Source organism: Heteronotia binoei, chromosome 1 (assembly GCF_032191835.1).
Source record: "Heteronotia binoei isolate CCM8104 ecotype False Entrance Well chromosome 1, APGP_CSIRO_Hbin_v1, whole genome shotgun sequence".
Classification (NCBI taxonomy): domain Eukaryota; kingdom Metazoa; phylum Chordata; class Lepidosauria; order Squamata; family Gekkonidae; genus Heteronotia; species Heteronotia binoei.
Window position 1 is genome coordinate 105,970,981 of NC_083223.1, and position 22,837 is coordinate 105,993,817.

At 44.0% G+C, this 22,837-nt stretch overlaps 1 protein-coding gene across 1 annotated transcript in view; it reads left to right on the forward strand.

The window, feature by feature from the left end:
* Positions 1-1,364: 1,364 nt before the first annotated feature.
* The window catches only part of RFX6 (regulatory factor X6), a 57,851-nt gene continuing 36,378 nt past the window's right edge, over positions 1,365-22,837 (forward strand). Inside the window, exons 1-7 of the mRNA XM_060236117.1 lie at positions 1,365-1,539; positions 3,327-3,483; positions 7,358-7,481; positions 11,948-12,009; positions 19,138-19,215; positions 21,384-21,411; positions 22,125-22,232. Of these exons, the coding sequence (XP_060092100.1) occupies positions 1,365-1,539; positions 3,327-3,483; positions 7,358-7,481; positions 11,948-12,009; positions 19,138-19,215; positions 21,384-21,411; positions 22,125-22,232 (732 nt within the window). The remainder of the gene's footprint in view (positions 1,540-3,326; positions 3,484-7,357; positions 7,482-11,947; positions 12,010-19,137; positions 19,216-21,383; positions 21,412-22,124; positions 22,233-22,837) is intronic.

Here is a 22,837-nt window from a genome sequence, read left to right on the forward strand (position 1 = left end):
TTGTTTTAGTTCCAGGTAAGCAAGATAATTCTGCCACTGGAAAGCTCCATAGGGCCACAGCTTGGTTGGGCCAGGGGCTTCACCACTTCACAAGGAGCACCAACTCATCCCACCTAAGAGCCTGTTCCAAAAAATCATTTGGGTCTATGACATGAAAAGCAGGACAGTATCCTTACAGAGTAGAAAACATTTGTGTTTTTAAAAAATGACAGCTGGTACTGTCAAAAAGGGAGTGCTGCAAACTTCTCCCGCCAATCAAACTAGCCAGGTCTATCCTGAAACAATCCCTCCATTAGCTACAGTGACTGAGTAGCTTCTGAGTGCCATTCTAATGGAGAGATGACAGATGTCAGCCTGGGACTGAAGAGATCCAGGTCCAAATTCCATTCCCCTATGAAACTCCTGAGGTGACTTTGGCTCAGTCATGTTCTATCTGCTTAGCCTGTGCAGCAAGATAGCTGTGAGGGCAAAAGGAAGGGTTGTGTATGCTGCCTGCAGCTCCTTGGTGGGAGGGTGGAATAGAAGGGTATTAAATAAGTATGAGGAGACTGCAAGTTCTCCATGTCTCTGAAGCCTCATCAGGAACTAGAACAACACCCAGGACTCTGTGTGTCTGTTTGTGTGTGTGTGAAGGGTGGTGTGTGTGTGTGTGTGTGCTGGCTTTGGGGCTCTCCCAAGTCCTGATCCCTGTATGCTTGGCGCATCCACTCAGCCAGAGAAACAGAGAGGGACCCTGGCCTAGCGGAGATTTGCAGAGGGAGGGGGATTGGTGGACATCAGTACAATTTCAGATAGGAGTGCTAGCACCTTTTTTCTTTTCCCAAAAAGCACTGGCAAGAGCACTGATAAAGGCAGCCTGGCTGCACGTGCTGCTCAGAGGTACTGCTGCTGCTGTCCTCTATCGTATTAGGATTTCCCTTGAAAACAGGGCTTGCTTGGGAGCTGAGCAGCCCTAAGGCCGGGCTGATCCCCAGTGGGCCCAGGTACCCAGTCCCGCCCACGGAGAAGGAGTTGTAAGGAGAGCCGGCTTCTTGGTCACAGGTGGGCAGGCCTTCTCCCTGCTCTCAGGCTCGTCGAGGTCCCACCGGGGGCCAGGCTGGGGTGATCTGGGGGCCAGCCCTCCGTTTGTGCCGGACGAGCCGCCTCCTCCCCCCCCCCCCCCCCAGGAAGCCGGCGGTCTTCGGTGGCAGGAGCCAGCCCCGCTCTACAAGCCGCCTGTGCCTCTGGGCGTTTCTGGGGCAGGGACTCCTTCCCCTGCTGCCCCTCGTGGACGACGGGCGCGCTCCTTTCGCGGTGCCTCGCAGCCGCCGGCCTCTTGCGCTGCCCATGGACCGGGAGGCAAGCCCCGCTGCTGCCGCCTGAAGATGGAGAAGGCGGCCAGGCTCGCCGGCAGAGAGCCCCGGGGGGATTGCTACGCGGAGCTGCTGGCCCAAGGGCTGCTGGCGGCTTCTTCACCCAGCCAGGTGGACTCGCTGCCCGGCGCGCTTCAGCAGCGGCGCGAAGCCCAGGAGCCGGGGCTGCGCTCGGCCATCAAGGCAGGTGAGGAGGAGTCGCTGTCAGGCAAGGCGCTGCGGACGGGAGAGCCCAGGGAAGAAGAAGAAGCCGTCGGCGGGCATCTCCCACCGCAGGCGCCCCCGGAGGCTGCTAGATTTGCTGGTGCTCCACGTCCCGCCGCTCTTTTTGCTTTATCTCCCTCCCCCTTCCCCTCCCCAAAAAAGAGAGAGACTAGCCCTTCTAAAAACAAGTGTTTCCTTCCCCATCTCTGAAGTGTATTTTAATCAGCAGAGAGAGAAACGCACTCTGCACCTGCTCAAGGGGACTTTGTTTCTGTTTGATGCAGCACGGTGTAGCCCCATCTCTCAGAACTCAGAAGGTCGGTACTTAAGGTGGGAGATTCCCAAGGAAGGCTCTGCAAAGGCTGCCAATGGCAAATTACTCCTGCTTCTGACTCCTAGAAAGCCCCTTGTTGGGGTTGCCATAAGTCTGCTGCAATTTGACTTGTATTTCACTTACACACACAGGCACACTTCACGATTAAGGCACTGGAAACCTAACAGTCGAAGTCCTACTATAATTTAAGCCTATCTCAGGAGTTAAACAGGTTGGCTCCAAAGTAGGTGTCATTGAGTTCCAAATAATTGCAGCCTAAAGAGAAACAGCATAGCTCGCTAATATGCTTTGTGTATGTTATCTGTACTGTCAAAGTCTAAAATCCAATTACAAGATGGATGAACAATTACATGCATTAATAATGACTATGTTTTGAGGGAAAGTTAAAATGAGAAACTCTTCATTTTCTGGTCCTCCACTCCCACTCATATTCTTATCCTGAACATATATAAGGGCGAGACTGATAGACAACAAATACTTATTTGGAATATATGCCACTGAACTCAGAGGCATTGTGTGTCTAAAGTGCCTCAAGTCACAGCTGACTTATGGCCACTCCATGGAGTTTTCAAGGCAAGAGACATGCAGAGGTGATTTGTTATTTCCTTGCCTTCTCGTAGTGACCCTGGACTTCCTTGGTGGTCTCTGACCCTGCCTAGCTTCCAGGATCTGATGAGATACATAAAGGTAGTCTAGATTTTCTAGCAAAGTTCGTTCCTTCCTTAACCAGGATTTCCTGGCCACAAGCTAAGAGATGCATAACAGGCCAACTGCCATCTTTTAACTAAGCTCATTTCTGTTGTGCAGGTTTTAAGGGTGCACAGATTTTAACAGCTTAACAACTTAATAGAACCAGCCACTAGTATTACAGATATATAAAGTGCTCTCTTTTAGCAGATAGCAAATGCGAGAATGTGTACAGTCACAGGTTGAATAAGATACTGAACTCTTATGCAATATGTTGATTTATTTGTGTATTTACATATTGAAAACAGGTAATGTTTATTGGATCAACTTCTCTTGATATAGGATTATATGGGATACACAAAATTCTGAGAGCAAATAGAATCTTAGAGGGGGAAATTTGAAGGTGGGATTTTTTTGCAGGCTTTCTGCTTGCTTTTACTGTATCTAACTCTTCTCATAAGGACAGTCTCTTTCTCCTTCTTTTTCACATACAAATGCCAAAATATTAGCAAGGCAATCTTCTATTGGACCAGCTTTCCCCCCCACTATAAACATATAGAAGAGACTAAACATGGTAATCTTCACAGCTATGCTAGCCCAGCAGTTACATGATTTGTAAAGCAGAGACGCTCAAGCCTGAAATGTATTTTTCCAGGTAGCAATCTAGCCAAAATAACAAAACAAAACCCTACTCCATGATTCACTTTGAGTTATTGTCCTCCCTTTCTAAACTCCCTTTGTGCTCTCAGAAATTCATTTGAGCAGTGAAGCCCTTTCCTCAGAAGAGGAGGATGGGGAGACTCATGAAAGCAAGATAAAATCGCTGAGCAAACACTCGCCTCCAAAGAAAACCATCACTCAGATTATGAAGGATAAAAAGAAGCAGACGCAGCTCACCTTGCAATGGTAAGCTCACCCCCACCCACCCACCCAAGCACAGGTGCAGTGTACTTTCCCCCCTGTCTGCTACTGCAGCATGTGATTTCTTTTCCTCTTTTTCCCGGGGTATTGTTAAAAGCTGAATTCTCAGCACAAGTGCGATGTACGCAATACAATCTGTTGAAGAAAATGTAGCTAAGACTTTGCATTGTGAATGCAAATCAGTAGCTCACACTGATATTTCAAGACAATATTTATGTACTTTGTCAATCCACTGTGCAAACATTTTATTTTGATCCGTATATATTGGCATAGGCAATAGACCTTTTAACTAGGTTACAGCTTATGAGAAATGGGCTGTAAGTGCATTGATCTACCAGCTTTCACTCAGCGGTGCCAGTCAAGCACTGAAAATGATAAAAGTTCAAAGACTGTATGTATGTATGTATTTAAAATATTTAATCCTGTCTTATGCTCATGGAATCCAGATCTCAGAATGAGTGGGCTGGAGAAAATATAAGAAATTCTGTTGTCCACTGAACACCTGTTGCCTCCAATAATGTCCGGTGTAGTTGCAGTGCAGTATTATTATTCCTAAATGTTTAACACTGATTTCCTATTGGCATATGCTGCCAGAGAGCCACTGTGTCTAATGTTGTGGTTAGCATGTCAGATCTAGGTTAAAACCTCCACTCAAACTGCACACTTCACTGGCAGTGCAATCCTAAACAGAGTTACACACTTACAGATCCATTGCTGTCAATGGACCTAGAAGGAAATGACTTTCTTTAGAACAGGATTGCAAGTCATGTTGGGCCAGTTACTCTGTTTTAACCTAGGCTACATCACAGGGTTGTTCTGAGGAAAGGGTGAACTATGTATGCTGTTCTGAGTTTGTAATAAATGAAACAGATAGATGGGACGTACATTTGTGAACAATCAGGTATATTTTTTGATTTTACCACTGCTTCTGGACCAGTTCCATAAAGATGCCACACACACCCTACAAACACACACACATGCAGATTCACCCATTCAGAGTCAAAAGATGCCTGGGTACTGTGACAAATGTGACAAAAATAATCTTGATAGCTGGTGACTATAGGCCTTGGGATTTGGGGAGCTAGTTCATCAACTTTCCATTCACTTTTCAAAATGGCCCTGCAGAAATCCAGCAGCTCTCTAATGCTCTTTCGAATCAAACTGTTAAGAAAATGATTAAATGATATCTGCATTTGAGGCGTATTTGATCTTGTACTCCAATATAAATATGCCTTATAAGCAATGTATACCATTGATTTTAAAAGAAAATTAATAATAATAATAATAATAATAATAATATTTTATTTTTATATCCCGCCCTCCCCGCCAGGCGGGCTCAGGGCGGCTAACAGACATGGGGATCCCATGATTCACATAAAACAAGATAAACAGTTTTAAATATATCAGTCACAAATAAATTATTTAAAATAGTTAAAATATATAAAATGGTGCTAAAATACTGTATCATAGTGTACGCAAGATGGCTAGATGTCCATTCGTTGGATTAGTCAAGTTCTATCTCAAAAGCCAGCTGGAAAAGAAATGTTTTGCAAGCCCTGCGGAACTGGTTCAGGTCCCGCAGGGCTCGCACCATCTCAGGAAGGTCGTTCCACCAACGAGGGGCTATCACTGAGAAGGCCTGCTCCCTGGTAGCCTTCAACCTAGCTTCTCTTGGCCCAGGGATTGTTAGTAAGTTCTGAGAACCGGATCTCAGCGCTCTCTGGGGCACATATGGGGAGAGGCGGTCCTTTAGGTAGGCAGGTCCTCGGCCATATAGGGCTTTAAAGGTGATGACCAGCACCTTATAGCGAACACGGTAGACAACCGGCAGCCAATGCAGATCCCGCAGCCCAGGCCGCGCAGGTTCCCACCGTGGTAGTCCCTCCAGTAGCCTGGCCGCCGCGTTCTGGACTACCTGAAGTCTCCGTGTTCGGTATAGGGGCAGCCCCATGTAGAGGGCATTGCAGTAGTCCAATCTCGAAGTGACCGTTGCGTGGATCACAGTTGCTAGGTCGGTGCGCTCCAAGAAGGGAGCCAACTGCCTCGCCCTCTTAAGGTGAAAGAAGGCGGATCTAGCAGTGGCGGCTACCTGGGCCTCCATTGATAAAGAGGATTCCAGTAGCACTCCCAGGCTCTTGACTTTGCGCACTGGTACCAGTGGCGCACCGTCAAAGGCCGGTAAAGTGATCTCCCCTCCCGGTCCGCCGCGGCCCACGCAAAGGACCTCAGTCTTCGCCGGATTCAACTTCAGCCCGCTCAGCCTGAGCCAGTCAGCCACGGCTTGTAATGCCCGGTCCAAATTTGTAGGGACATCGCCAGCCCGGCCGTCCATCAATAGATAGAGCTGGGTGTCATCTGCATATTGATGACAACCCAGCCCATACCTCCGTGCAATCTGGGCAAGGGGGCGCATAAAGATGTTAAACAACATCGGGGAGAGAACTGCCCCCTGAGGCACACCACAATGAAGTGGGTATCTCTGAGACAGCTCCCCCCCAATTGCCACCCTTTGTCCCCGACCATCAAGAAAGGAGGAGAGCCACTGTAAGGCTAGCCCCCGAATTCCTGCGTCGGCGAGGCGGCGGGTCAGCAGCTGATGGTCGACCATATCGAACGCAGCCGATAGGTCTAGCAACAGCAATACCGCCGAGCCGCCTCGATCCAGTTGTCGTCGGAGGTCATCCATGAGGGCGACCAGGACTGTTTCCGTCCCATGGCCCGGGCGGAAGCCGGACTGGCATGGGTCTAGGACGGAAGCGTCCTCCAGAAATTCCTGTAACTGCACCGCCACAGCCCTCTCGATAATTTTGCCCAAAAAGGGCAAGTTTGAGACCGGCCGGTAGTGTGCCAATTCGGCCGGGTCTGATGACGGTTTTTTCAGGAGAGGGCGGACCAATGCCTCTTTCAGGGGTGTTGGAAAAACGCCTTCTGAAAGGGATCGATTTATAATATCCCGTATAGGATATCTTAATTCCTCCTGGCAGGCCTTAATTAGCCAGGAGGGGCATGGGTCCAGATCACAAGTTGTGGATCGTGCAGTGCCAAGAATTCTGTCGACTTCCTCCAAGCTGAGCAAAATTAAACTGCAACCCCAACTATACTAAAGCTCAGGCACCTTGATTACCATTTTGAGTGGCTGGAATGATCCAGGCATGGAATGCATGAAGTCTGGTGCCCTAACTTTAAACACGTGACTCCCCAATCCAGTATGGTGTTGGTGATGCACAGGGCTTTTTTTTGAAGAAAGGGCCCAGCAAGAACTCATTTGTATATTAAGCCATATTCCCTGACATCACCATTGTTTTGCACGGAGCTTTTTTTGTAGAAAAAGCCTAGCAGGAATTCATTTGCATATTAGGTCATACCCCCTGACACCAAGTCAGCCAGAACTGTGTTCCTGTGCATTCCTGCTCAAAAAAAGCCCTAGTGACACATATAAGTAACAGTGCATGCACCATGGAGAGTGTTGAACACCCCCCTCCCCCAGTAAATTTCCCTGTGGAACTTCACGCCTTTCAGAAGAGCGTAAAAGTGAATTTAGATTCAACAACAGGGAGAGGGAGACAACAAACTGAGCAACTTTACAGCACCAGTCAGGCATACAGTAACTTTTGGACAGTGACCATTAGGTGAAAATAAATTCTGCTATTTTCATTCAAACTTATTTCCATATGGAACACATAACTTTGATTTCTGAAGCACTAAAAAGTGATTGTAATAAAGTCATCATTTGTCAGAGGTAGGATACAGCATGATTCTACATTACAATTGTAAACAGGAAGTTAAGGAAAGGGAGAAGGAGCAAGGAGAAAGCTTAGAACCATGTTATTTTATTTTGATGACTCTTTTTCATCTTCAGGCTGGAAGAGAATTACATTGTATGTGAAGGAGTTTGTTTGCCAAGGTGCATCCTTTATGCACATTACCTGGACTTCTGTAGGAAGGAGAAACTTGAACCTGCTTGTGCTGCCACATTTGGGAAGGTAAAGAAGGCATTGGGCCTATCTATTCTAAGACTCTTGAAAAACAACAGGTTAGATTCATAGCTCCTGTCATCATTGTCACCTTCTGCAGTGCCTTGCACCACCCCAAATACTACTTGAGGGACTTCTGGGAAAGTTTGTGGGATGAAGTGTTGGGGGTCTGCAGTCCAAATGATAAATCTGTGGAAACTACAGAAGCCCCTGCCCTTGTACAAGTGGCAGTCACAAGCTGGTATTCAACCCAGTTGCACCACTTTCTCCTTAAACGTCCATGACTTTAAGAGGTCATGTACCTTAAGGAGCTCACTAGATGTGCAATTATCAAGGTTCACTTAGAAAACAAGAGGTCGAGTAGGAAGGTCTATATTTTTTACTTAATGGAGCTAGGGTGAACATGAGATCACAGGAGCTGCATCTTACTGCTCCCACATCTTACTTTGATGGGCTCCATTGCTTCTGGTATCAGAGGTGGACTGGGAGATAAGTGCTTCAGGAAAGTGAACACAACCAAGGAAGGTGTGGCAGAGGGAGAATTTTGCTCCCTGAACCCCCAGATTTCCTTTCATGTATAAGATAATCCCCCCTCCCACTTTATAAGTGAATGAGATGGATGTAGATCATTCTTCAATTGAATCCAGTGTTTCCTGGATTTTCTGATCTTGCACAAAAACAGGACTAAGTAAGACCTCAGTGGCTTCAACTGAAAAGTGGTTTTAAATCTGTGCTCCAGTGGGATGCACTTGAGGATTGTGTTACTAAGGTGGAATCCAGAGGAAACAGTAGCGAAAACAGTGGATTTGCATTTGGTTAGTTTTTGCACAAGTAGTGCAAGCTATAGGGGAAAAGAGTGTTGGAGCCAGCAAAGTTGAAAGGAATGTGAGTTCTGTAGTTACTACCATGAGAATAGGGATCAATTAATGAAAGGAAGAGTAAGAAAAGGTAAGATTGTCTGCTTCTCCCACCCCAACTCCCCTCCCACACACCTTAATGCTAAAATCATTTAATCAAAGTGAGAGGCAGGCTTTCCAAACTAAATCCGAACTACTAGGAAGTAGTGAAACTAAATACCAAGAAAGCTTCAGAGATCAGCTTTTTAAAACATCCCTGCTCTTTTCCAATTGCCTTGCAGAGCTGGAATACATTAGTTTAATGAAATGTTGGGGTTCACATCTCACTGTGATTAAGTGGTTCACTGTAATACAACTTCAGCACTTGCAAGAGAGATTTTACCTACCTTTAAAAAAACACTATGTTAGTTTTTCCTCTTTGCTTATGGAAACCATGGGATTAACTTTCTTTATTAGCTACTGGGCTTTGCCACTCTGATATTTGCTGTGCTGTAGGCAGGGACTTCGCAGCTTGTCACCCTGAATCACTCAACTGCTCAGTTTCAGGAAGTGGCTTTAACCCAAGTTTGCTGAACCACTGCTGGGAAAAAAGCCATATAGGAATACACACTTCAGTTTCAGAGTTATCTGTCTGAATCCATTATTACATACATCAATTTGCCAAGCTGAGCAAACCTGTTTTCCAATCAAATTGTTGTGCTCACATGACTTTTAGGTAACGGTACGACTACTGATCTGGTTCAGCTCTTACTCTGAAAATTCTTCCAAGTCAGTTTCATATGCAGTGCTGTAAAATCTTTCAGACCTCTTTTGCATAATTTATACCTCTTGTTAGTGTGACATGAAAAGTGGGAGAGAATGGTTTTAAAATCAAATATGAAATCTCTGTAGGCTTTTATATTTAAACTGCATAATGCCCAAAAGCTAAAAAGATACTAGTGTCTGCATGCGCCTCTGGAGTCTCTGAGCATTTTTATACCTCAGATTCAAACAGATTAAAATTGATTTCTAAACTCTGGGAACTACTTTGTGAAAGGGATCGAGGTCTCTAAAGCTACAGTGAGCTGCATTTGTGCTGCTCACTCATCCTTTTCTGTAACTGATTGCCAGCATCCAGGTGCGGTCTTGAGATCTCCAGGAATTGCCACTGAGCTCCAGATGGCAGAGATCTGTCCCTCTGGAGAAGATGCCTGCTTTGAAGAGCGGACTCTGTGGCATTATAGCCAGTGAGGTTTCTCTCCTACCCAAGCTCTGCTCCTTCCCAGGCTTCACTTTCAAATCTCCAAGGATTTCCCAACCTGGAGTTGCAATCCTATTTGCAATGACATTTAATGCAATCATAAAAATCTACTAGTGGTGAGATCCTATCATATGTGTAAGATCCTGGTTTTTCCTTTTGTGTTTGTTTTACAGGCTTGGTATTTTCTTTTCTGTTCTTTCCATGGCTAGTAATAGAATTCATGGGTCAATTGCTGGTTATGAATTGTTTTATCAGAGGGCAGGGGATTATTTTATTTTTATTATAATTTGATAGTGGCAGCACCCTGACTTGAATAACTCAGGGTAGCCTTAATCTTGTCAGATCTCAGAAGCTAAGCAGGGGTGGCCCCGGTCAGTGTCTGGTATGGAATTCCTCCAAGGAACACCAGAGTCATTATGCAGAGGCAAGCAATGGCAAACCACCTCTGGATGTCTCTTGCCTTGAAAATCCTACCAGGGTACCATAATTCAGTTGTGACTTGATAGCAAAAAAAAACAAAAGTGGCAGCAGAATGATCTTAAAAAAAACAAACAAACAACAGCAGTGGCTTTGCCTGCAAAGTGAAAAGTAGGACGATATCTACCAGTAGGTACATGCATGCTGTGGCTGGTAGGGGTATGAGGAAGCAGGAAGCATTTATTTTTTTAAAACTAAATGCAAGTAGGAAAATTTACTTTTTTTTTTTAATTAAAAGCTTTATTGAGTTTCAGATATAGGAAAAGGAAAAAAAGGAAAGGAAAGGTCCCCTGTGCAAGCACCTGTCATTTCTGATTCTGGGGTGACATTGCTTTTACAACATTTTCACGGTAGACTTTTTACAGGGTGGTTTGCCATTGCCTTCCCCAGTCATCTACGCTTTCCCCCCAGCAAGCTGGGTACTCATTTTACCGACCTCAGAAGGATGGAAGGCTGAGTCAACCCAGAGCTGGCTACCTGAAAACCCAGCTTCCACTGGGAATCGAACTCAGGTTGTGAGCAGAGCTTAGGACTACAGTACTGCAGCTTTAACACTCTGCACCATGGGGCTCTTAATAGGAAAAGGGGAAGGGGGAAAATAGGAAAATTTAAAGGGACAGTATCCTGAGAAACTTCAGTAGTGCTCTCCGAAGCCAAATACTGTCATTATGTTACATACCCCCCCCCCCCCCAAAAAAAAAAACCCACCACAAACTTGGTCTGGGAAATGATGAGAGGCCATTGCAGGGTAAACTGAAATACAATTGGGTTGGATTCAGGGCAGCATTTCTACAGGCACAAGAACTGCCCATGGAGAGTGATTTTCTTGACTCCACTTGGAGCCATTCCAAATGCTCCTCAATCTTGTTCTCCAGAAGCAGGATTGAGGGTGAGGCATTTCAGGATGCTGAAGGCAGGGGGAGTTGAGAAAGTTGCACTCTATGGGCAGAAGTCCCTTGCATCTGTGGAAATTCTGTGCTTGATCTAATACAATGATTGCCAACAACATTGTCTGGATTTCCATTAAAGCTGAAAAATCGCAGCACCTCAGAACTAAATGGCTAGCAAGGCAGCAACCTAACAGATAATTCTTTTCATTTACCACACTCCATTTTTCAGGATAGCCATCACAATTAAACTGATATAAAATAGATACAAATGTATAGGGTAGCATTGCATCCCGGATCCAAATGCCTGACCATTGCCACCTGGCATTCCCTCCAAATACTCTCCATCTTAACCAACAGGGCTGGATCACAGGAGGGTGCTTGCCCCGGCCAATGATGAAGGGGGGCACCAAATCGGGTATGGAGTCCATTGTATTCTATGGGACCATAAGATAGAATGGCCCAAAAGGGGGTATCATTTTGTAATTTTGCCTTCCCCCCTCAAAAAACATGTAGCTCTGGTCCTGTTAACCAAGCACAGTTCTTGCAGCTCGTCTTCCCCTTCTGTTCCTTGGGAAGAGGGGTGGTGTAGTTGCAGACGTCAAAGGTTTCATGCTTCCTAGGTGAAGTTTGCTGAAGTCCCTCAAGAGCGATCAGATCCACTGAAGGTTGCAGGACTTCCTTTGATTTGATTTTTATTTTGTTTTCAATTAATCATACAATAGAATTCTGACAACATTATAACAATAAGTAAAATAAGATTAAAAGAGATGAATTACAGGTTGCAGGACCTAAATGTGAGGTGACAAATATTGTGGAGCACAATGAAATATGATGTTGAATGAGGATTAAAATGTATTTGAAAATTTTACTAGTTCTATGCTACCTTGTAGAGACCTTGTGTATAGTGCATGCTAATAAAACAAATGCTACTAATAAAGGTTTGTGCTTTGACCAAGATTGCTTTTTGACCTTGCTAGTTCTAAATGCTTAATTTTTAAACTTCCTTTTTAGACTATTCGTCAGAAATTTCCTCTTCTCACCACAAGGAGGCTGGGCACAAGGGGCCATTCAAAGTAAGACACCATTCTATATATTTGTCTTATGAACTGTGATTCCACCCCCCCCCCTTCAATTGGAAATACTTACCATAAAATCTTTATACATAAGTTGGAATTCCAGTGTATGTGATGAACTCAGTTTCTAGAGAATGTGGGGGAAATATAACAAATGGCCTATGTATCCTATAGATTCAGGAGGGTAGCTGTTTGGTCTGAAGCAACAGAACAAAGCTTGAATCCAGTGGCACCTTTAAGACAAATGAAGTTTTATTCTGGGTATAAGCTGTCATGTGTATGCACACTTCTTCAAATACATTGAACAGAAGTCACCAGTCATTACATATAGTTAGAGGGTGAGGAAGATGTTGTCAGAAAGGGCCAATCAAAGTCAAGATGCGTAAGTACCTGAGCAGTAAATGTAGCTAAGACTGGATGAAGAGGTTTGGTAAGACTTATGAATAGCAGCAATTGCTATTTACATTTACTGCTCAGCTACTTATGCATCTTGACTCTGATTGCCCCTTCCTGGCAGCACCCTCCTCACCCTCTGCCTATATGTAATGGTGACTTCTGTTTCAGTTAAGGTTGCCAGGTCTACTTACCCAGCCGGTGGGGGATGGGAGGGAGCCTTCCAGGAGTGGGAAGGGTGGGGGTGACATTGCTGTGTATGACATTATCATGATGATGTCACTTCTGCATGTTATCATCATGCTGATGATGTTGATGTGGGAGGGGACTGTTTGGGGTTGGGGCTTCCTCCAGCTGGCTGGCAGCAGATTGGAGCTTCCAAGATCAGAGGAAACCCCACCCAGACCAGGGGACTGGTAACCCTAGTTTCAGTGTATCTGAAGAAGTGTGTATGCACACAAAAACTTATATGCAGAATAAAACTTTGTTGGTCTTAAAGGTGCCACTGGACTCAGACTTTGTATCCAATGTTATTAATTTCAAATAGATTTCACTTTCTTATTATATTTTCTTAGGGTTGTTGTATTTACTTTTAAATTCTATTATTTTCAAGTTGTAGCTTCCTGTTGTGAATGAATTACTGGTGGGTGTTCTTTCAGGGTTGTAAGTAATGGTTTTTACTCTGGCATATTTTTAGTTTTAAAAATCTTATTTTGATGCTGCTTTTTGAGCAGATGCTTTGTGACACCTTTGCAGCACTTTCGAATAGCAGGGACAGGGATCCAGGGGCAGAGTTCACCAAAAGAGCAGACCTTCTCCTGCTTCCCCTTCCCCCAAACTATTTGCTCCCTCCTTCGTACCAAAAGATGGGAGACAACAGTGATGGACAGGGAGCCAGGTAAAATTGCCCATTTCTCCCTCTTCTGCTGACACAAGCCATGAACAGATGAGAAAGAAAGGTAGTGTGGTATGAGTTGGACTTCAAATCAAACGTCATAAGTTAGGGTTTGTTTTTCCTGCATATTAGGTTATTGCTTTGTCTTGACAGGTAGGTCTTTCTATCAATAAACAGTTCATACTTTAAGCACAGAAGTATTTATTTTGTCACAATACAATAATTGAATTAAATGGGAAGCCACTTCCAAATCTGGAAATTCTATATACATACTGAAGCTCCTAACCCCTCCATGAAATCAGTGGATTGTTTAAAACAGGGATCATTTTATAGAAAAAAGGTGCCAGAGCTCATTACCAAAACTCATTTGCATATGCCACACATCCCTGACATCCCTGGAAGATCTACTCAATTATATCAGCTCAGCATCTACTTTAAAATGCTTCTTTAATTATGATTGTCATAATGAAACCTTACTCAGTCCCATGATACCTTTTAAATTACTGGTACTTCCTCCTATGTGGCCACTGTGGCATGATGAAGATTGCCATCTGTCTGATTTATATATGTTTGGTTATTTTCCCATTTTTTTTGTGGGGAAAAATATTATAAAGCGTGTCACATCTTAGAGTTCAGCAAAATTTTCACAGGGGGTTTGAACAATGGCACCCAGAAGCAAAGATTTTTGAAAGAAAGAAAGAAAGAAAGAAAGAAAGAAAGAAAGAAAGAAAGAAAGAAAGAAAGAAAGAAAGAAAGAAAGAAAACAATAGTGAGAGACAACAGTGATGACAGGGAGCCAGGTAAAATTGCCCATTTCTCCCTCTTCTGCTGACACAAGCCATGAGCAGATGAGAAAGAAAGGTAGTGTAGCATGAGTTGGACTTTAAATCAAATCACTTTGATGAAAAGAAAAGAAAGAGAAAGAGAAAGAAAGAGCACAATGCAATTTAGAGGTTCTGGAGCTCCACTCCTGTGAGCTCTGCCCAAACTGAGGCCTGTTTAAGAAACTTCATTCATTTAAGATATGTTCAGTTTGGCAAATTTGCTTAAAATATATACCAAAGTAATAGAGACATACAACTGGTGTACTGGTTCATACAGTTCATACAGTTACTGTATTATCATCTTACATTTTACATTATGTCAACAGTGCTGTGTAAGTCAATGGACACAAATTATGCTATATACTATGTTGTCTGTCTGTGCTATATACTATGTTGTGCTATATACTATGTTGTCTGTCAACTGTATTGGAAAGTATGCATTAGGCTTGCCAGTATGGCAGCAGTGCAAAAAGTCATCAAGGTGGCACACAGATCTATCGTCCTTTGTCTCATATATTACTACCCTTGTCCTGCTTTCTTATCGTACCCTCTCTTCACTTATTTCTGTACTGAATGATGGTGATCTGGGGACTGTAAGCTAGTGCTAATTATCCCCTTCTGTGTTCAGGATCGCATCTTGCCCTAACTTGAAACAAACAGGTCAGCACCAGATGTTTTTATTGTGTGTTGACTTTGTTATTATCGTGTCACATTCAGTCTGATGCTGAACAAAGAAGCCATAGCACTAGGCTACATCAAGAGTAATGGCAGACAGTGATTTCTTCTTTTAAACCAGGATTCTAATTAGAATTAAATCATGGGCTAGGAATCGGGTTTATAAATCAGAGAACAATCACTGTCAGTTTCCTTGGTTTGGATACAATAAACTGTGGCTTGTTCCAAACCACAAGTTCTTCAATCTTCAGTGCATGAGAGGAAGGAGGGAAGGCTGAATTTTCCTGGCCTATGGTTCCCCTAAGCCCTAATGAAAACAATGTAACAGCAAGTTAGTTATGAGATTCATGTCTGAATTAAGTCCCACTGATTTCACCATGACTGCGGAATTACTAACTTTCTCTGAAGTGAGGCCAAGTTGATGTGTGCAACTGTGGCTGCTGTTGTATACATGTGTCAGGGAGTTCACATGAGCTCAAATTACAATTTAATTTCTTTCTAGACTTTGATCAATGCTAAATCTTAGCTTCCCTCCATCATTTCTGAAAGGCATTATCTTATTTATTAAAAGTGATTTAGTGGGTTAATAAAACTGATATGGCAGCTGGCCTTGTGATAACGGGTTATTGCCAGCCCCTGTGGAGCTTAATCCTATTATTGCCTTATCAGCCATCATTTGTGTCAGCATATGCTCCACTCAGGGCTACTTGCTGCATAGGAACATATGTTAGTGAACACAGAAGGGGAGTGGGAAAGACAATCCTCCCCTGTTTCTCCCTGTCAGGTAGGATGTGAAAACCAAAGATTATCATTTTACATCTTACATTATATTTGTTCCAATCATTTGCTGTGAGAATGCTTACAGCTAATGTGGTGTAGTGGTTAGCATTTCAGAATAGGGTCTGGGAGACCCGGATTCAAATCCTCATGCTGCCATGGAAGCTTGCTGGATGACATTGGGCCAGTGACCTAGGGATGCCAATCCCCAGTTGGGGGAAGGGGATCCTCTGGTTTGTAGGCCCTCCCCCTGCTTCAAGGTTATCAGAAAACGGGGTGGAGGAGGAATGTCCGCTTACCCCATTATACTCTATGGAGACTGATGCCCACAGAGTGTAAAGGAGAATTGATCTGTGAGTATCTGGGGCTCTGGGAGCCTGTTTTTTTTTTTGGAGATAGAAGCACCAAATTTTCAGCATAACATCTGGTGCCTCTCTTCAAAAAAACCCCAAGTTTCAAAAAGATTGGGCTAGGGAGTCTAGTTATATGAGCCCCCAAAGAAAGTGCCTCCATTATTTCCTCCATTATTTTCTATGGAAGGAATTTAAAAGGAATGTGGTCACTTTAAATGTAATGGCCAGAACTCTCTTCAGAGTTCAATTGTACTTGTCATAACGTTGCTTCTGGCTCTACTCCCAAAGTCCGCAAATATTTCCTGAGTGAGGTCTGGGAATCCTAGCCAGTCACACACTCTCAGCCTAACCTACCTTACAGAGTTGGTGTGAAAATAAAATGGAGGAGAAGAGAATGATGTCAGCTGCTATGGGTTCCTATTGGGAGGAAAGGTGGGTAAATATGAAGTAAGTAAATAAATAAATAAATAAAGCAAGCTTTAGCAGAGTGGATATGGAAAACTTGTGAGTATGTAAAGGAAAGATATGCATAAATCAAAATGGCCTGCATTCAACCTGACTCTCCTGGGTCAATGTTGGCAGGAGTCTGGGTGCTGTTAGGCCAACAACATACCTCTTGGACCGAAGCCCTTCATGGATGGTGAAGACCGGTGATGAGGGAATCCAGGGCAGCCTAGTAGACATTATCAATCTGTCCCTTGGTTCAAAGGTCTATCCAGAGGGATTACAAGAGGCTGTGGTCGTACCACTCATGAAGAAACCAACCTTGGATCCTTTGGATCCTTCGAGTTACCACCCAGTTTTGAATAGCGGTAAGCTCCAGTATTGCAGTCTAAGATCTCCTCACAACTTGAGTTTGATCCTGGTGGAAGATGGGTTCAGGTAGCTGACTCAAGGTTGACTCAGCTTTCCATCCTTCTGAGGTTGACAAAATGAGTACCCAGCTTGCTGGGGATAAAGTTTAGATGATTGGGGAAGGCAATGACAAACCACCCCGTAAAATGTCTGCCAAGAAAATGTTGTGATGCAACATCACCCCATGGGTTGATAACAACTCAGTGCTTGCACAGGGGACTACCTTTACCTTTTACTGTTGAATCTTTTACTTCTGGGTAAAATTCATGTTGGTCTGAAGCAGCAGAACAAAGTCCGGTGGCACCTTTAAGACCAACAACATTTTATTCATGGTATAAGCTTTCATGTGCATGCATACTTCATCAGACACAGGAGAAACCGAATTTCCTCAACCCTTTACTTATAGGGGGTTTGGTGGTTGTCAAGAAGGCCTATTTAGAGTCAAGATTCATAAATACTGGGTTATTACAACTGAGATTAGATGTGAGAAAGATCTGTGAATGGTAGTAAATTAGCATACTATACAAGAATTAACAAACAGTTGTGTAAATGAGGTTTGAATCCAGTGGTACCTATAAGCAAAATAAAGTTCAATTCTGGGTACAAGTGAGAACTGAGAGACTTCCTTCTCACCTGGAATGATTGGAACCTGCAAATCGGGTTATTATTACATAAGACACAGGATGGCGATCCTGGATAATAATAATATAATTTTATTTATATCCCGCCCTCCCCGCCGGGGCAGGCTCAGGGTGGCTTACAGGGTGTGGCAAAAGCCATGTTAAACAATAAAACAATTATACATATCTATACCATTTAAAATTTACCAGTAAGTTTACATAATATAAAAGTCTAAAATCAATCTAAAATAATCTCATCTTATTGCTATCTCAATTGTTGATGTTAGTGATGGCATGGTGTTCATTTCAGGTTCCATCTTGGAAGGCTAGCCGGAAGAGGGCAGTTTTGCACGCCCTACGGAATTGGTTAATGTCCCGTAGGGCCTGCACCTCTTCCGGCAGCTGGTTCCACCATTGGGGTGCTTTTATAGAGAAGGCCTGTTCTCTAGTTATTTTTAGTTTGGCCTCCTTTGGCCCAGGTATTTCCAGAAGGTTTTGTGAGCTGGATCGCAGTGCTCTCTGGGGAACATATGGAGAGAGGCGGTCCCTAAGGTAAACAGGTCCTCGGCCATATAGGGCTTTAAAGGTAATAACCAGCACCTTGTAATGAACTCGGTAAGTAACTGGCAGCCAATGCAGCTCCCGCAGCCCAGCCCGCACATGTTCCCACCGAGGTAGGCCCAATAGCAGTCTGGCTGCTGCATTCTGCACTAGCTGCAGTTTCTGGGTTCGGCACAGGGGCAGCCCCATGTAGAGGGCATTACAGTAGTCTAGCCTCGAGGTGACCGTTGCATGGATCACTGTTGCCAGGTCATTGCGCTCCAGGAAGGGAGCCAACTGCCTTGCCCGCCTAAGATGGAAAAAGGCGGATTTGGCAGTGGCTGCTATCTGGGCCTCCATTGTCAAGGAAGACTCCAGTAGCACTCCCAAGCTCCTGACCCTGCGCACTGGTATCAGTGACGCACTGTCAAAAGCTGGAAGGGAGATCCCTCCCTCCGGACCACCACGACCTAGACAAAGGACCTCTGTCTTCGCTGGATTCAGTTTCAGCCCACTCGACCTGATCCAGTCTGCCACGGCTTGCAGCGCCCGGCCCAGATTTATAGGAACATCGGCAGCCCAGCCGTCCATCAATAGATAGAGCTGGGTGTCATCCGCGTACTGGTGACAACCCAGCCCATATCTCCGGGCAATCTGGGCAAGGGGGCGCATGTAGATGTTAAATAACATCGGGGAGAGAACTGCTCCCTGAGGCACCCCACAGTTGAGTGAGTGTCTCTGGGAAAGCTCCCCCCCAATTGCCACCCTTTGTCCCCGACCCTCCAGGAAAGAGGAAAGCCATTGCAAGGCTAGCCCCTGAATCCCTGCGTCGGCGAGGCGGCGGGCCAGCAGCCGGTGGGCGACCATATCGAACGCGGCCGAAAGGTCTAACAACAGCAATACTGCCCCACCGCCTTGATCCAGGTGTCGCCGGAGATCATCCATGAGGGCGACCAGAACCGTCTCTGTCCCATGGCCCGGGCGGAAGCCGGACTGGAATGGATCCAAAGTGCAACCTATGTACTCCATAACATGTGAAGAGACTTTCTATGCCCTTTAGTTAGTAGTATACCATCTAGTTTGGGCTCTGCTGACTCTCTTGTGACACCGTAACAATTGCATTAATTCTGTTTGCCTTCACTTTGCTGTGTCCTTTGTAACCATCTTTAAATATAATTTGTTTCCCACACTTACAGATATCACTATTATGGCATTGGCATTAAAGAAAGCAGTGCATACTATCATTCTGTATATTCTGGGAAAGGTTTGACAAGGTATGATATAACTTTCAAAGAATAGCTGTAATACTGTTGGTGATTATCAATACTCAGTCTTACTCTGCATCTACACTGTGATTATACTTTGTATTGCTTTTATTGTTGCTGAAATATCTCTGCATCTGCAGTGGCAACAGCATAGCCACACATTTGGTTGAGCAATAAATTCCTGTCCCACTCCAACCATCTTGCAGCTTCTCTTCCCCATTCCTCTCCATGTAATAATTGTCTGCATATTTTATCTTCTATCTTTCCAATGAAAAAGGTTACAGATGTTCTAATTCAAAAATGAAAATTGGGAATTCTGAAAAATTAGTAGATTCTGTCACCAGATCATTATCTGTCACTAGATATTATTGCAATATAATGTAAAAGCAGATACCTTTTTTAAAAAGTCCCCCCAAAATTTCTCCAGTGCTATATGGTAAATGCACATCAGTCAAGGGAGACTGATGGAAGGAAAATGGTACTGATGCAGGTGGAACCTTTTGGCACCTTACTTATATCCTACACAGATCTGTGCTGAGAGGTGCTTAGTTCCGCCAAGATTCCCTTGTGCCATGCAGCAGCCAAGGTACAGTTGAGTGCTGTTCAGCACCAAGGCAGCCAGCCCCCTCCCCATGCCTTCATCCTCCTGGACATACAGCTGATAAGCAGCTGCTGAGGGTGAATTCCCTTCATCAACAGAGGCCTCAAGCTGCTCACCAAACTCAAGCTGCCCTCCTCATTGGCTTTTTTTTTATTTTTAAAAAATCTATTTACTATTTAAAACTTTTTACAGAAGTAATCAAAGACACAATTTTCTATTTATTTTCACATAAATAATTCTTGCTGCCAGCAAGTGGCCGACATTCTTTAATGACAGCATGTTTCAGCTCCCTGTCAGTCACATGCAAGGATGGTCTCAGTCATTCAGCAACAAGGGCTGAATGATTATAGCAAAAAAAAAAAAATGAGGAAACTTGAAAGTAGGCAATTAGAGGACGATGTTGAGTGGATGCTAAATGAAAACCTGCTCCAGTTTGTAAGAAAATGAGGAGCAAGATGTCCTCATGGAAGCAATTTTGTTTATGGCTAATTCACTCCAGTGTGGATGTCATTTATTTACTTAACATGCAATAATGTACAGCTGAGTATGCAAACTGATTCCATTGAAAAGCAGTGACCTTTATTTACTTATTTATTTACCTTAAATTTGTATGCCGCCCACTCCACACATGGACCTTGAAGGGATAGGAGGTAATATGAAGCTTCTACCTGTACAAACAACTACAGGTGACGATTTGGAGGGCCTGTACAAACATCCAAGATAGGGTGCCCTAATCACTGCCAGATGTTGCCCCTACCACCAGACAGGGCCAAACAAAGGGCTGCCCTCACCCTGTGTAAGACAAGTGACAGCTGTTGCCGAAAACTGACTGCCCAGGTCCTGCATCATGACTGGCTATCGTTGCAAGCAGACAGCCTGAGCCTGGACAGGACAGGACAGGTAAAAGTGGAAGTGAAACCTGCTCTCCCCCGCCCCTTTCCTCCTTCCCTTGGGGGAATGGTTCATGGGTGGTCAGGCCCCACCCAGCACAAGACTTGGGCAGCTGCCCTTGTTGCTGAATGACTGAGACTATCCTTGCATGTGACTGATAGGGAGCTGCAACATGCTGTCATTACAAACGGCTTACAGTTGCACAGGTCTGTGTGAAGGACCCTTATATTTGTTCAGACTTTCTGATTTTTATGAGATTGAAGGTTTCTACAAGCCATTGACCAAATGACTACTGCTTGAAAGTTTACCACCATATGTGTAAGCACAGTGGCAAAGCATGTCAACATTTTTGCCATACATTTAATCTGTAACCATTCAGTTATCCAGACACATAGTAAAAAGCTGCCTCTATATTGCCACATAATACCAATGACAACCGGTTTCCCATGCAGTTGCATATCTGCCACATCAGTTACCATGTAATGGACTCTGTCCACTTGACAGTGTGTGCTAAAATTGTGCTGATTCTAAATACTTCCTTCAACAGGATTAAGAAAAGGGACAAAATTATCTAGATTTGTTTGTGTAGCAATATTGCTACAGTATAGAATTAGTTACAATACTACATTTAAAAAGATATCTAATATTATTTCCTAAACTAAAAGTGAAATATTGCTTTTCAAAGGTTTTCTGGAAGCAAGCTAAAGAATGAGGTGAGTATTGTGTGCTCTGTTATAGGGTATAATGGAGCATCGATCTGTGGGTATCTGGGACTCTGCGGGGGGAGTCATTTGAGGAAGAGGCACCAGAATTTTAGTATAGCATCTGGTGCCTCTGCTAAAAAACCCCAAGTTTTAAAAAGATTGGATCAGGGGGTCCAATTCGATGAGCCCCAAAGGAAGGTGCCCCCATCTTCCGTCATTTTTATTGAAGAGAAGGCATTTAAAAGGCGTGCAGTCCCTTTACATTTGATGGTCAGAACTCCCTTCAGAGTTCAATCATGCTTGTCACAACCTTGCTCCTGGTTCCACCCCCAAAATCCCCTGGCTCTACCCCTCCCCCCCCCTCACCAAGGTCCCCAGATATTTCCTGAGCTGGACCTGGCAACCCTCCCTGCATCTGAAACCAAACAGCTACTAACTGAATTCTTGAGGGGAGAAAGTTCCCAAGGTGAGAAACTAGCTTGGTAGTTACTCATTTCACTTCTGAAGGTGGGGGCAAACAGAGAAGAACCTCTCCAGAAGCTCTGAATATTCCTCACTTACAGAAACTGGAATATTCCTTGCTGAAAACCTCTCAGTTTTGATCAAACATAAAATTAGTATGCTGAGCACTTCATCAGGATTGTTTACTTTGTGATTGACCTACATTTGTAAAGCTACATTATGTGGCAATATAGAGGCTACATTTGTTTCACACATTACAGGGTGGATTTACTCGGAAATATTCCCTTAGCTCCAAAACGGGGACTCTCCTTCCAGAATTCCCCAGTGCTCAACACCTTGTGCTGGAAGGGTGCATCTCAAAAGACAAGGTAAAATGTGAAATGTTTGCCTTTTATATTGACTTCTGGATTTTTAAAAATTCTATCTCTGCCTTCAGAAGCTTCATAGGAGTGACATGAAACAGTTAGAAATGTCTATATCCAAACAGAGTTGACAGATTTATAGAGGAAGCAAGCTTTTACTATCGCCAGTTCACTGGCTCGCCAGTTGAGAGGTGGTTGAATTATTTACACATTAACTTGCCTAATATTTTACAAACTAATGGTATTTAACCTGAGAAAGGCAAAACAAAGAAAGAGTTAAGGGTCCTATCCATTCTAAATACCAATGGATTAATTTAGCACTGATAAGCCTGGGGCAAATCTTAAAGTAGATTTTCCCCCTCCCTTCACCATGTTTTGCCAGTGAACTGAAGATTACACTTTTGTCTACTGATTATTTTAAAAATATGTTGTTCTAACTGTGGTGTTTACATGTCAGTAGATAGCATAGTTTTTGATTAGCTGAAGGGGTGCTTGTATAGATCTATGGGGATAATCGCTGGAGATGTTTAGTAAGTTTTAATTCTTAATTATATCATTATTGCCATAAGGGTGATCCATAATGGCTCAAGGGCTTTTATACTGCTGGGGTA